Source organism: Tenrec ecaudatus, chromosome 3 (assembly GCF_050624435.1).
Source record: "Tenrec ecaudatus isolate mTenEca1 chromosome 3, mTenEca1.hap1, whole genome shotgun sequence".
NCBI classification, from domain to species: domain Eukaryota; kingdom Metazoa; phylum Chordata; class Mammalia; order Afrosoricida; family Tenrecidae; genus Tenrec; species Tenrec ecaudatus.
Genome location: NC_134532.1, coordinates 158243294 through 158259533, shown reverse-complemented (window position 1 = coordinate 158259533; position 16240 = coordinate 158243294). Strand labels below are relative to the sequence as shown.

General features: G+C 37.2%; 1 protein-coding gene across 9 annotated transcripts in view; it reads right to left on the bottom strand.

Annotated features, from left to right (window-relative positions):
• Positions 1-16240, bottom strand: part of EPHA5 (EPH receptor A5) — a 378384-nt gene that overhangs the window by 40189 nt on the left and 321955 nt on the right. For all 9 annotated transcript variants that reach the window (XM_075544946.1, XM_075544949.1, XM_075544947.1 and 6 more), the window contains 3 exons: positions 12844-12911; positions 10650-10775; positions 9346-9531 (listed from right to left, as the gene is read on the bottom strand). In XM_075544946.1, coding sequence (XP_075401061.1) covers positions 9346-9531; positions 10650-10775; positions 12844-12911 — 380 coding nt within the window. The remainder of the gene's footprint in view (positions 1-9345; positions 9532-10649; positions 10776-12843; positions 12912-16240) is intronic.

Sequence of the window (16240 nt, the reverse complement as noted above, 5' to 3'; positions counted from 1 at the left end):
AACAGACTGTGACAGAGGACATTTCTGGGGTCACTTGGTGGGGAAGCAGCATAGTCTGAACACCCCACATGGAGAGAATCAAGAAGGGAACATACCTAGATAAACAACATGGAGGAGAAAACAACCTGCCCCTGTTCCAGGGGCACAAGGGAGAGGTGGAGTGGGAAGGGTGAGTTGGGATGGGAAGGAAGTGGTGTTGACAGGCTCAGGGACAAGGGAACAACAAGTGGTCTAAAATTGGAGATGAGGAGGGTGTAGGAGGTCTGATGAGCTATGAGCAAGGGTAATGTAACCGAGAGGAAATGTTGAAGCCCAAAGGAAGGCTGAGCATGATGGTGGGACGAGAGGAAAGTCAAAGGAAACAGAGGAAAGAACAAGGAAGACCAGGGCATTCATAGAGGTCTAAATACAGGCATGTACATAGGTAAAGATATTTATGAGGAGGAAATAAATCTATGTGCATATATTTATGGGTTTCGTACTAAGGTGGCTGATGCACATTGGGCCTCCACTCAAGCACTCCCTCAATGCAAGAACACTTTGTTCTATTAAACTTGCATTCCATGATGCTCACCTTCCCAATATGATCGCTGAAGGCAAATGGGTGCATAAGCAAATGTGGTGAAGAAAGCTGAGGGTGCCTGCCTAGCTACTGAAAGATATAGCATCTGGGGTCTTAAAGGCTTGAAGGTAAACAAGCAGCCATGTAGCTAAGAAGCAATCGAGCCCACATGGAAGAAGCACACCAGCCTGTGTGATCACAAGGTGTTGAAAGGATCAGGTTTCAGTCATCAAAGAAGGAAAATTCATATCTTGTGTGCTCGCCTTCCTGATAAGATTGCTGAGGACAAATGGGGACAAAAGTAAGTGTGGTGAAGAAAGCTGATGGTGTCCTGTTATCAAAAGATATAGCATCTGGGGTCTTAAAGGCTTGAAGGTAAAGAAGTGGCCATCTAGCACAGACACATCAAAGCCCACATAGAAGAAACACACCAGTCTGTGTGATCATGAGGTGTTGAAGGGATCAGATATTAAACATCAAGGAGCAAAAGTCACATAATTGTGAATGTGGGTGTGTGCAGAGTGGGGACCCAAAGGCCATTTGTGGGCAATTGGACATCCCCTTATAGAAGGGTGTGGGGAGGAGACAAGCCAGTCAGGGTGCAGTGTAGCAACGATGAAACACACAACTTTCCTCTATTTCTTAAATGCTTCCTCCAATTTTCATGATCTCAATCCTATTTTACAAATCCAACTGGCCTGGAGGATGTACGCTGGTACAGATAGGAACTGGAAACGCAAGGAATCCAGAACTGATGATCCCTTTAGGACCAGTGGTGAGAGTGGCAATCCTGGGAGGGTGGAGGGAGGGTCAGGTAGAAAGGGGGAACCAATTTCAAGAATCTACATATAACCTCTTCTCTGGAGGTCGGACAACAGAAAAGTGGGTAATGGGGGATGTTGGACAGTATCAGATATGACAAAATAATAACGACTTGTAAAGTATAAAGGGCTCATGATGGAAGGGGGAACCGGGAGGGAGGGGAAAATGGGGAGCTGATGCCAGTCATTCAAGTGGAAAGCAAATCTTTTGAGAATGATAATGGCAACAGATATGCAAATGTGCTTGACACAAATGATGTGTGTATGGATAGTGATAAGTCTTGTACGAGCCCCCAACAAAATGACTAAAAAATAATAATAATCCAGGGGCTATAAAACCAAGTGTAAAAATTTAAAAATTCACTGCCATCGACTAAATGCTGATTCTCATCATACCCTACAGAACAAGGGAGAATTGTCCTCGTGAGCATCTGAAACTGTATCACTTTCTGGAAGTAGAAAGTCTCATCTTTCTCCTAAGAGGCTATAGAAAGAGGTGAAGAAAAACAAATTGTTTGTCAGATACTCTTATTAAACTTAAAATATTACAATAAATACTTATTCACTACTATAAATAAATTCAATTTTTCTCATACACACACACACACACACCTCTTAAGTGCATAACAGTTTTCCTCTTCTTCATAAGACATCAAATCTCAAAGTGTTGACTACTGATTGGATTCACAAGATATTAATAAAAATCATCAGCAACATTCTACCCAAAATGTTGAGCCAACTCCATCTTATTGCATGTATGTGTGTTGTAGTGTAAAAATGTGCTCCAAAGAGTTTTCGAGTCTACTGACCAACAATGGCCTTTCTTCTGGGACATCTCTGGGGGTGGGGGTGGGGCGTTCAACTCTAACTCTTCTGCGAGTAGTCAAGCCCTTAACCATCTGCAGCACCCAGAGACTCCCGAAATGTTACAAACCTGTTTCCAACTAGTCAAGTTTGACTCACAGCAACCTTCTAGTACCAAGTAGAGCTTCCCTTCAGGATTTATCATCTTTATAGAAACTGATTATCGCATCTTTCTTCCATAGTGTAGTTGTAGGTGTGACCTGCCAACCTTCATGTAAGCAGCTAGTGCTTAACTACTCTGTCATCCAAACCCACTACTATTGAGCTGATTCCAACTTCTAATGACACTACATTGAGTGTCCAAGGCCTTCAATGTTCTCCAGATTCAACATACAGAAATGGAATTGACCACATCTGTGGAGAGGCATGATATCAATGTCAGCAGCTAAAACCACATGGAATAGCCAATCAGTTGCTCATATGTAAGTTCAGGATAATACTGAAGAAAATGTTAAAAGCCAAAATATGATCTTATGTCTATATCACCTAAAACTTGGGACTATCTTAAGTAAAGATTTGTTGAGTTGATCACAAATAGCAGAAGACCTAATGAGCTGTGTGGAGGATATCAAGAACATCAATTCCACAGGAAGTAAAATGTCATTAAAAAGAAAAGGAAAGAAAGAAAATATCAAGGTAGATGTCAGAAGAGACTCTAAAAGATGCTCTTCATTGTACAGTAGCTAAAGCACATGGAAGAATTTATGAAGTCAAAGAGATGAATAGAAAATTTCACTGGGAAATGGGAGAAGAAAAAGCCAAGCAGTATAAGGAAATGTGTAAAGGCCTAGAATAAGAAAATCCAAAAGGGACGAACACACTTAGTATGTCTTAAACTAAAAGAAATGAAGGAAAAACTCAAGTCTCAAGTTCTAATCCTAGATTATTCTCTGGGCAAAATTTGAATAATGCAGGAAGCATCAAAAGAATATGGGAAAAAAGAAGAAGAAGGAAAGAAAAGACAGAGTCACTGTACAAAAGTGACTTCCACATTTTAGAGGGTAGACTGTGGGCAAGAACCAGTGATTTGGAAGGAGGAAGTTCAAGCTGCACTGAATGCATTAGTCAGAAACAAGGCTCCAGTAACTGATGGGATACCAAATGAAAAAGTTTAAATAAGTTGATATAACACTAGAAGCAATTATTTGTCCATGCCAGGAAATTTGGGAGACAGCTATTTGTCCAACTGAATGGAAGAGACCCATCCATAGATGAACTTATTCCAAAGAAATGTGAACAAACAGAATGCTCAACTTATAGAATATTATCATTGACAACTCATGCAAGTCAACTTTTGCTGAAGATCCTCCAACAAAGATTGCAGCAGTACATTGTCAGGGATCTGCCAGAGGTTCAGGATTCAGAAGAGGATGTGAAACAAAGGATATCATTGTCGATGTCAAATGGAACTTGACTAAAAGCAGAGAATATCAGAAAGATGCTTGTGTTTAATTAACTATGCCAAGGCAATCAACAGTATGCAGCCAGAACTCACAGAGGATGACCTTGAGAAGAATGGGAATTCCAGCACACTTCCCTGTGTTCATTCAGAGCTTGTATGTGGCATGGGTCAAGAGGGAGTTGTGATGTATTCTGTGATGATGGCAACAAATGTACAAATGTGCTTGACACAATGGGTGTATGTATGGATTGTGATAAGAGTTGTACGAGCCCCCAATAAAATGATTTTTTAAAAAGAGGGAGTTGTGCAAACAGAACAAGGGAATACTGATTTAAAATCAGGAAAGATGGCGCCACGGTTGTATCTCCTCATCATACTTATCCAATCTGTATGCTTAACAAACAATCTGAAAAGATGGCTTATATGAAGCAAAATGTGACCTCAGGCTATGCAGATGCCACAATCTTGCTGATGGAAGAACTTGAAGGAATTGCTGTTGATGATCCAGGATTGCAGATGGCAGTAAAAATGACCAGAATCCTCATAAGTGATCCAACAGGTAACATCATGATAAATGGAAAAAAAGGTTGACGTCAGGGATTTTTGTCATGATTGTATCTATAATCAATGCTCTTGGAAACAACAGGCAACAGATCAACAGAAGGGTTTTATTAGGTTCATATGCTGCACAGCATCTCTTTAGAGTATTGAAAAACAAGGATATTATTTTGAGGACTAAAGTGAACCTGACCCAAGTCATGGTATTTTCATTCATTTCCCATGCATGTGAAAGTGGGACATTGAATAATGAAGACCAAAGAAGAATCAGTGCATCTGAATTGCAGTGCTGGAGACGAATCTTAAAAGTATCAAGAACTGATGAAAATGACAAATTGATCTCTCTTACAAGAAGTGCAAAGGTACCCCCAAAGCCCTGAATTTTGTTCTCAAGCTGTGTATGTATGTATGTATTTATTTTTAATCATTTTATTAGGGGCTCATACAACTCTTATCACAATCCATACATACATCAAATGTGTAAAGCATATTTGTACATTCATTGCCCTCATCATTCTCAAAACATTTGCTCTCCAATTAAGTCCCTGGCATCAGGTCTTCATTTTACCCCTCCCTCCCCGCTTACCCCTTCCTCATGAACCCTTGACAACTTATAAATTATCATTTTGTCATTTTTTGCCCTGTCCAACGTCTCCCTTCACCCACTTTTCTGTTGTCCGTCCCCCAGGGAGGCGGTCACATGTAGATCCTTGTAATCGGTTTTTCCTTTCCAACCCACCCTCCCTCTACGTTCCCAGTATCGCCACTCACACCCCTGGTCCTGAAGGGATCAGCCGCCCTGGATTCCCTGTGTTTCTGGTTCCTATCTGTCCCAGTGTACATCCTCTGGTCTAGCTAGGCTTGCAATGTAGAATTGGGATCATGATAGGGGTGGGGGGAGCATTTAGGAACTAGAGGAAAGTTGTATTTATCATCGTTGCTACTGTCTGGCTTGTCTCCTGCCCGAGACCCCTCTGCAAGGGGATCTCCATTGGCCTACAAATGGGCTTTGGGTCTCCACTCTGCACTCCCCCACCCAACCTTATCACCTTCACAGTACTCTCCATACTCTTAAAACATTTGTTAAATCTGAAATTCCTTTATTGGAAACATTTCTCAAACTCAATTTTTTGGATGCTGACAGCCCCTCCCTCGTTTTTTCTTTACCTCTTCCATGCTTCATGCCACCCTCCATTCGCTTAAACAAAAAGAAGTTGCTGAGAATGAGATCAGGTGAGTAAGGTATATGGGACAAGAGCGGCATGCTGCGCTTTGCCAAAAAATGGCACAGTGAGATGGCTATGTGAGCAGGGTACATTGTCCTGGTGGCAAAAGTAGTCCTCCATCTGCCACAAATTAGGCCTTTTTGTCACACAGTGTTACACAATCTTCTCAGAACCTCTAAACAGAAAGCTCCATTAGCAGTTCAAACTGGTGGGACCAACTGCAAATGCATAATGGTCAACATTTTGTCCATTAGAGAATATTCAGCATGGGGTTTGTATCAATCCACATTTCACCTTTTTAGAAATGAGAAAACCACTTGTACACTTGAGTTTTCCCCAGAGCACTGTCCTTGTAAGCTGTATTCAACATCACAACTGTTTCTGCAGTATTTTCTCAAGCAGAAAACAGAATTCCATAGCCGTACCCTTTTCCTTGAAATCATCTATCACAAAAAAAAAGAAAGAAAGAAAAAGAAAACAATGAGGTTTGACCAAAACTGCTTTTAGGAAAAAATTCATTGCATGGAGAAAACCTTCCCAGGCAATGTCACTGGGTGCACTAACTCAGAGCAAGTTTGCTGGATGCTCATCTAGCGGGAAAATGTATACCAAAAAAGCTGTGGCCAGCAGGTTTTTTTTCCCCTTACGGGGTACACCCTCAAAAATCCAAAGGGTTCTTTAGAAGCAAAGAAGGAGATAGTTGGTCTTATTAACTTGGGCTAAGATCAAGTGTAGTAATTTTGGACATGTTTTCAAGAGAAACTAGTCCCTGGGCAGAGGCAGCGGAAAAGGAGATGGATTGACACTGTGGCTGTAACAATGGGCTCAAGCATAGGAGCAGTTTTAGGCATGACACAGGACACAGCCATGTTTGCTTCTGCTGTGCATAACGTCACTATGCGTCAAAACTGACTTACCGGCCCCTAACAGCAACAACAAAACATGGGAGAAACAGATAGTCTCAGCTTTCTCCTGGGGAGCAGCAGCTGTGGGTGTGAGCCTCCTTGGGGGTTCATCTTACATACAAGTGGGACCAGTTCCTGGAAAAGGATACTATGCATGGCGAAATATATAGTCGGTGAAAAGATGAAGGCTGTCAATAAATGGATTGACACAATGGCTTCAATAACAGACTCAACCATAGCATTGGCTGTGAGGATGGGGCAGGGCCTGGCAGTGTTTCCTTCTGCTTTGCATAGGGTTGCTATGAGTTGGGACCAACCGGAGGGCAGTCAACAGTAACAACAATACCTTGTGGTTAGCAGTTCACTGATTATATGACGGTGCCAAGAATGTTCCTTATGGGCTACTTAGTTCTGACCCATAGCGACCCTGTGCACAATGGAGGAAAACATAGCCTGGTTCTGTACCTTTCTCACGATGGTTCCTATGCTTGAGACTATTGTTGAAGCCGCTGTGCCTATTCATTCCCTTGAGTGCCTTCCTCTTTTGACTGTTCCCCTACTTTACTAAGCATGATGTAATTAATATACGTGCCATAGACCTGCATACAATTTTAGGATATATGATCCCTATCAAGGAGCTTATTCTTTCAGCTACAGAACTAGTACATATGTAAAAAGGAGTGAAAATTACATAGAAAATACATACAATTTTGAACCAAATGAAAAAGTATTATAGACTATCAAAAATATCTCTATCATAGGCGTAGTATACAAAAGCATAAGATAATACTTCATACTAGAGAGAAGAGAGAAATTCATTGGTGGAAAGTGAACTGTGTTTTTAAAGGCTTGAAAAAGCATGAGGATGTAAGTTTAAGAAAGAGAGGCAATGAGAAAGAATGAAATATCAGGCATATTAAATGCACTAAGAATAAAATAGGATTTCAAAGTTAAGGAGAAGAAATACATGAAAAGGTATTAAGCACGTACTTAATACATATTTACTCTGTGTCATTCTCACCCTAGGATTAACTTAATTAATTTATGCTATTTTCACAATAGCATATAAAGTGAGTGTTTTTCTCATTCCAAACGGTCGAGGAGGAAATTAACCAACAGAAGGGCTCATTCAATGTCCAAAGCCACATAGCCATTTATGGCAGAATCAACATGCATAATCACATGGCTAGGCCCACCCCCCAGAATAACACGAGCTCTCTGACACCACTCTAGCGAACACACCACAGAGGGGAGATTAGCTTCCTATGCAGTTTTGCCTTTGACCTTGTAGGTAATTTGAAGTCATGGCCAGAGTTTATTTAAAGGAAGTTAAATTTGGGAACCATGTGAAGGAATTTCATGGAAACATGGAATGTATCAAACATCTGCTTACAATAATGTGTGGGTGTTAATTCAATTGAAGAAGCATCTGAATTCTTAAGAAACACACATTATTTGTATTCTTTTGCTATATTCGTCTACAAGCATTTTTGACTAAAAATGAGTATTTCTTTGAGGTATGAGAAAATAATAACAGCAATCCATTAGAAATTCAGTTATAATCAAATGTTTAGTCAATGATCAATATTTTTATTATGCTCATTTATTAGAGCTGGTTTTGAAATCTCATTAGGAAAACCTTTTAAATTTCCAACAGCTTTGAAAATGTGCTTATTATATATTAGTTCAGCGTTTTGTTTTCTTTCTTTTTTCTCTCTTTACCAAGGAAAAATAACTTCTCATTTGTTTTGCTTGGTCTGGTTTTCAATGTTTAAAAATAAAATGGTATAAATAGATGTTACAACAATTGAAATTACTTACGCATTTCGTAACCTTCTTTAGTACACAGTGCTGTAGGGGTATGTGGAATATATGATTTAACATGAAACTTATACAAATTTGAATTTACACAAGTGCTTGGAATCAAGTCCTCAGAATAGACCTTGCCAGAATGTTTAGGCAATTCTAATAAATGGTTTGTATGACATGATGGGCAAGTGAAGATTAAGCATCGATAAGCAAGGCAGCTGGCAGAGGAGGAGAAATGGCCTGTGCGAGTGGAGAGTCAGTAGGGACCTTAGAAGCCTTAAGAAGTTAATTGTGGTTTTTCATCTCGATTAAGGACATGGAGTAATAACTATGAAGCATAAAAGGCTTCTTAGACTTTCTATGTTTTACACATTCACCAATCCATTAATTAAAATTTAAAAAAAGAAACAATAATAGATATTATGGAAAAGAAAAATAGAGTAAGAAATTAAGTACCTCAAGCAGGCACCACATAATTACTTCTTTAAATGAGAGAAATGATCTGAAATCGTTTTGTTGAGAAGCTTGTCAGTACATTATCAAGGCACTGATATGAGGAGGTTTGTAAAGTTTTGTTGACATTTTCCACGCTTGTTCAAATCTGTCTCACAATACTTTCTCGTACCATGTTGTATAAATTTAAAAGGGATATTCAGGAGAAAGTTGTTCTATGTAAACACTGCATTTTCTTGAATAATAAATTTTGCAAATATTAGAAGTCTTTTGCTTACCTAGTAAAACTTAAAATACCTCAATGAAGAAAGTGAGTAAGAGAAATACACTGCTGCTCAGAAGTGCTTGAAAGATGGCTGGGTACCTATGGTTATAGCAAGTCTATTAAATGTTAAACTCAGTGATTCAATAAAGAGCTCTGAAGTTAATATTTCATTAGGATGAAAGTGAAAGATCCAAGCTGGAAAAAAGTTAATACCGTATTGGTCTTTTAGTTGACTACATATTCTTTGACACTGAATTCATATTAGATTGGTTATTATGCTTAAAATATATGTTTTATTAAAGATTTGTTCTGACGTTAATTTGCTAAACCCAAGGGAATTATTATTAACAGTAGGGAAATTTTTATTAGCATTAGTATGGCTGCTTTTCTCTCAAGCTTGAAACTAATGGTAACTGACTAGAAAGAATAAAGATATTCATGTTACAGTACGAGACATACACGTAATTTTCCTGTACTTACTTTTAGTCACAACACCTTCTAAATGGATGATGTTAGGATGGTCAAACTGTCCCATGATACTTGCTTCACCCAGAAAATCTCTGCGTTGCTTTTCAGTATAACCTACTTTCAGCGTTTTTATTGCCACAGGTAATTCTCTTTTTCCAGGCAGTTTCAAACGTCCACTACATACTTCACCAAATTCACCTTTTGATAAAGGGAAAATCAAAAAGTATAAATTCACTTAACATATATTCATATTATAATAATTGAATGTATTTTTGCAGAATGAAGATAGTAAATAGCTCAGTTTTGATTGTCTTTCAATTTTGTAGCAAACATTATCATTAACTTTCAAAAATCTCAATATCATGTCCACTTAAGAGTTTCCATTTGTAAACTGAAAAAGGGTCACCTGAACACCGTTATCAATGTGCATACGTATACATGATCTCTTAAAGGGAAAATCCCATATACAGAGACAAAATACATTAGGGCAAGTTTCATGCATTTTACCTACAAACACCTAAAAGCAAATTTGGAATGAAATAAAACCAGTTGATTAATAGTTATTTATTCTACCTTCTCTAGTAATAAGAATAATGAGCAGGTCAGAGAGAAAAATAAACTTTTCAAGAATGAAGTCTCCACAATGAGAGTAATCGGTTTAACTATATAATATTTGGTATTTGAATATATAGATATCTATATATAGATATATATCTATCTATCTCCACTGACAAATAATTGCTTGTGTTTCATAGTGATCCTATAGACCAAAGGAGACCTGCTCCTATTCCACAAGCTTTCCAAGATCGAAAATCTTCATGGAAGCACACCCCTTCATTATTCTTCCCATCCGGTGCATAACTCATTGCACCAGATATGCTCATATGCTCCAAAGGTAAATGTAGGAAGGTGATGTTCCTCAATTTCTTGACACACATTTAATCATTCAATCAACATATGTCCTTCTTTTATGTTTGTTTCTGTTTAAAGACACATTATTTGATATAGAGTTGATTTTTAACATTGAACTCATGGCCTAAACAAAATTTGTATTTCTCTGTTATGTGTATTGCAGCTTTCCTGCATTTAAGGGCATTAATGGTAATTAAAAATAATCCCTAATAGAATGATTAAGCATGATTAGTTTCAACGTTTGCATATTAAGCATGAGCTACACAGGACATAAATATGATCTATTAAAACTGCTTTTCATAGTATATAAATCACAAAGATACTTTAAAAATTCTGTTAGGTGAAGACAGTGATATATTACATACTGCACTACAAACACAAATTAAACATTAGACTTATTGTACCTGCTCCAATAACTCTTTCAATGGTGATACATGAAGCTTCTATCTCCTTTGCAAATTCATGGACAGCTTGATTTGGGTCCTCATAAGTATGCGGATCAATATAAGTTCTTACTCCTGGCAATTTAACTGCAAAATAAACAGGTGTTAAAATAGATATGGTAGTGATAGAGGAGAGACATTTTACACCGTATTAAAATACTTCCATGATTAATCTCAATCTCTGGCAGTGACTAAACTATAAGAGCCCTGTGGTAGTTAAGAACCTGCTGTCAATTTGAGACTTAAGAGTGAAGGGTGGAGTTTAGCCTGTTAATCAGGGCGCAGCTTGGTGATCTCATTTGGAGGCACTAAGGAGATAAATAGCTCGCTGGAGGCGGGGCACACACTCACTCCTGGGAGACACTGCAGCTGAGGAGACTTGTGGAGCTATGGTAGTGGCCTGAGCTGGAGGACCCACTTAGAGATCCTTGCCAGAGCTGAGAAGTTTACAATGCCGCAATATCCACAAGACTCCCCACCCACTGGCCTGTGGTCTTCCTGCAATTGGCGTCATTGCATGAGTTTCGTGAGCCTGAAGATGATTCATAGATTAGTAGTGGGCATATGGGCTAGTACAGGATTTGTGGACTTGATTGGGACTGTGCTGGAGTGTGTTCTGAAGGCACAAATGCTCTTTATGTAAAGCGCTATCGTACACGCATTTGAGTGTCCTTGGATTTGTTTCTCTAGTCCGCCCCGACTAACAGAAGCACCCTTTGCTGAGCTATATTTATACAGGTCTATCACTTTTATATGTTTAGAAACCAGGATTGTTCGAATGGCAAGAAATATAAACAATGCTGTAGAGCTATGACCTTAAACATCTGAGCAACTTCATCTTTCAGAAGTAATGTTCAGTGATCCATATTTTAAGCAAACTCAGTTAAAGTTGTTTACAAAATTGGAAAATTTAATGCTAGTTGTTAGTTTATAAAGCATCAAGGCTTTTATACTCTCAAAGTAACTGCGAGTGGATTTAAACCTCCAAACTTTTTTGTTGGCAAACAAGTACACAGTTTGCACCATAAAATAAAACCACCTGTAAAGGCGACAGCTTTACTCTCACCATGCTTCATAGTGTGGGTGTGTGTGTTGTTGTTGTTGCTGTTGTTAGGTGCTCTCTAGGGACTTCTGACAATCAGTACCTATGTACAACAGAACCAAATACTGCCTCTTCCTGAAACACCCTCACAATTGTTGCTATGTTGAGCCATTGTAGCTACCCATCTTGCTGAAGGTCGTCCTCTTTGTCATCGCTCCTCCAGTTTACTAATCAATATGACATATGTATGCATATTTCACTAAATTAAAACTATGAAAATTGACTCAACATGCTTCAGTTTGAATCATTTTTAGGCTTATAGATATAGATGAAGTAACAAAAGCAAAATCAACTCCTTTTTTCATTTACTTGACAATTCATCTCATTGAAATTCTCAATAGTAGCATTTATGGAACACTGAGAATATTTAAAGAATACAATTATAATTCTTTCAAGCTACTGTGTTTTTAGCTAATTAAGAGAACATGACTTTCTGCATTTACAGTGTACCCTCTTTCAAGTTATTTAAACCAAGATTGCTGCATCAGGATCTGCTTGGGGAATTCCCTGGTACAATGCTGGAAGATGAAAGAGCTCAACAGTCTTATTTAATGAAGATGGTGGTTGGTATTTCATGATGCGTTTCTACTCGCTGTGTTCCCCTTACTCACCGCCCTTGAGTAGAATCTGGCTCATAGCGACCCTACTGTGGTCACTGCCTCTGTGGGTTCTTGAGACTCAAACTCTTTGGGAGGAGTCAACCTTGTATTTCTCTTGTTCGAATTCCTGTTACTAGGGATTCCAATTGGCTTGGAAATTTGGTTTAAGCTCTTAAGATATTATAATATTAAGTAAAAGTTTTCTTTTAATAAACATATTAAAATTATGCATTTAAACCTGATGAAACCATCAACCAGCCAGAAGCTACTCAGGGCCAATGTGCAATGCCCCAAGCACATAGGAAGGGCAGGAAGGTTAAAAACAAAACAAAACATTTTAAACACTATATTTTTGTTTTCTTATTGCAAGTCCCTTGGCCTAAAGAGAAAACAAAGCAAAAATAATCCTTCACACCTTTTTCTATTTTGTTTGTATTTTTTATAGTTTGCTTACTGTGCCCATTATGGAAATGCATCTTTTCCTCTTCTGGATCCTGTTTAGCTTTGCTGTAGCCACATCTCCTGGAACAGAGTAAACTAACATGAGCCACATGTGACAGCGGTGCCACGGAACAGACTGCAGCTCTCAACATTTCTCAAACTCTTCCCATGACAGAACCCTTACTGTAAGTTAGAATGGATCCCATTGTCCTGAATGCGTTTGCCTCTCAAGAAACAATCCTGCTCAGGATTCGCTGACCAATCAGAAGTCATCCCAACTATTTTTAACTTTCTTGCATGGAACATCGTATGCCTAACCTTTTTTATGCCTTCCATTGACTTTTCGGGCAGGGTGTTCTCTGAGCTTCTGCGCTGCATCTTTTATGGATAAATTGAGCACATTAGTCCTATGATCTGGTAGATCCCCACATTCTATAGTGTGTGCACTTTGGTCGTCGAATTTGGTCACATTATTTTCCATTCGGATAATGATCACATTCACCACAATCCACAGTCCCTGTAATCCCTCCACCCACTTCTCAGCCACAGTCCCTGGAATCCCTCCAATCCACTTCTCAGCCAGTAGTTTTCCAATTTTCCCCAACCCTCAGGAAATTACAAATCTTTGTCACATACTCTATTACTGACAACAATTTATTCTTCAAAGGTTCACGGTTAATAAATCCAATGTCCATATCTTAGTTCTTAGTTTCTAATCAGTGAAAATCAACTAAAATTCCTAACTCCCCCTGTTCTGAATTTTTTTTTCTGGACAAGCTCATATAAAGGCATTTCATAGGATCTCTAAATTAAATTCTCTCCTTGGATTCCACAAATCACCTTCCAAGTAATTAAAATATATTTCTTTCTGGTTTTATTTTTTTGGCTATAATCTTACACCTGGTATATTTCTTTTACAGGAATATTTCACTATCATTTCAAACTCAATGGATCTAAAAGATAAATCAGTATATTTCATTTTATTTTCTCAATCATACTTTGCCTTCTTTTTCTATTAATAAGGTCAGCATTGTTTAGATCAACAAATTACTTGCCAACAACCAAGAATAATACAATTCAAGTGTCTTTAAGTTGATTGCCTCTTTTTCATTGACTTTTTCACTTTCTCAAGTAAAGACTAGATATTTTTCATATCTATTGTCAAAAACCCTTCCTGATACTGCTATAGTATGTTGCACTTTCTTAAATTGTGATGGACATGTCTGTAATAAATTTTCATAAATAAGAGACAATTTTCTGTAGTTCATAGCCATGATGAAATAGTCAACAGAGTAATAATGATGCAAGAATGGACATTCCAAATTCACATTTCCTCTATCATCCCCAACTTTCTGCTGCAGTAAATTATAAGTTTATGGGAATGGATTTGAAAATTCAGAAAAAGACCTTCTCATTCTCCTTTTAAAAAACTTTATTCTCAAGTCTCTAAGAAAATTCTCCATGCTTGCACACATTTGCATATGCTGGTCAGTTCACAAACAACTTTCTTTCCAACAATTCACAGATTATTAAAATTTGGTTCCAAAATTTTCTTTGGAATCTGACAATTAAGTATAATATTTTTTGTCCTCCTGAAACCAGCATTCTGAACATCTCTCATGGTTTGATGCCCATTTGACAATGCAGTCTAATAATATGAGTATGTGTTTTGCTTCTTTCTACTGGTTATTTGTTTTATTTTTAATGGCAACTATTATTTATCTATAATGTCCTACATTGCCCTCGTCTCTGGGTCAGAGCTGGCAAAGGAAATATTTGCCACATTGATGAGTGAATTGGTGAATGAACAAATAGTATATTGATTGTGTTTACACATGACACATGCTTGGGGAATGGACACACTAATGAATTCAATCTGATGTCATATTTGATTAACCATATAACATTAAAACAAACAAGTAAAATGAAAATATTTTAATTATGTCTAATGGAGTTCTAAAATGTAATTTGATTTCCTAGAAATCTTTTAGCACAAATTGAATGTATTAATAACAAAATTTATATTTGTTTTAGAAAAAATATACTCATGATTGACACTAATACAATGTTTAGTTAAAAGTTCATTGAAAACTGTAAGTGATGTGCCCAATAGACTTACACTAATGAGGACTTTTCCTGGATTACAAAGACTACTTTTTTAAAACTATCTGTACATTTTAGTATAAAAATGAAAACTCACTTTATTTTATGTCATTTTCTAGTACGTAATTGTGCATAATTAATAAAAACAAATAAATACATTCCACTTTGAGGGGGACACAATGATATATTCTCTGTCTCATGTTTAGTAATTGTTAATTTATTAATAAACTATAAGTAATTTTTATTGAACTTAAAATAATATAATTGAAATACATAATAATTTTTAAGTTAGCTAGAAAGTCACAAAGTGATTCCAGTAAAGTTTATTATTAATTTACTTCAATCTATTTTCCAGACTGAACTCATTAAGATATCATGAAGTACTCACCACAGTTAAGATAGAAAAATTAAAAATACTCTAAAATTTATCTGGTATATTAAAATGAAAATTATTTTAATTCATCGCACATAATTTCACTAGATGTTATTTTATTACATAGGTGTCTCTAGAGGGAATATTTACTGATACAATTTTTAATAATATCCTAAACCTAATTGTATAAAATCTTCCAGAGTTTTATTTCCTCTATATCATTCAGGAAAAAAATCTATTTAGAAATACTAAAGAGACCTAAAAAATACAAATTTTCCAGTTTACATTAGAAAACAAACATCCATTCCACCTTCAAATCACCCCGGTTAGAAAACACACAAAGACACACACATTAAAGTTTTAAAGTTGTATCCTGAAATAGCCTTTATCATTAAATAAGCCTCATGGATATTTAAATTGCATGCGCATTTCTCACATGAAAATGGAAATAAAACTTTGGATCTCATCTAAAAAACTGTTTTGGGAATACCTTGGTGAGGAGCTGTTAACATTTTATTACTGAGGGTGAGAGTCAGGAGAGTGATAGAAAGAAGTTATTTTTGACTATGGGCATCTCTGGAGCTCTATAACATATACGGCTGCATGTCACATTAACATATAAAATGAAGTTTGGAAACGGCCCCCAAAGGATCAGTAGAACAAGCTTCAATGAGGTGCATCAAGTGAAAGTGCAGCTGGTGTAGCAGGAAGCCTGTTCATTCAATATCAACTTGGTACCGGCTCCAGATGCATACTTTAACCAATCAGACAAAAAGTTAAAAAATATGCCATCCTGTACTTAAAATATGTCTCTTAGAACCTCATGTGACTATACAAATATACAAATATGTCTATGAAAAGACAATTTCCTCATTTTGATTTGTTTCATAATTTTAAGGAACTTTGAAATTATTGTTCTGCAAATTTGCATTGC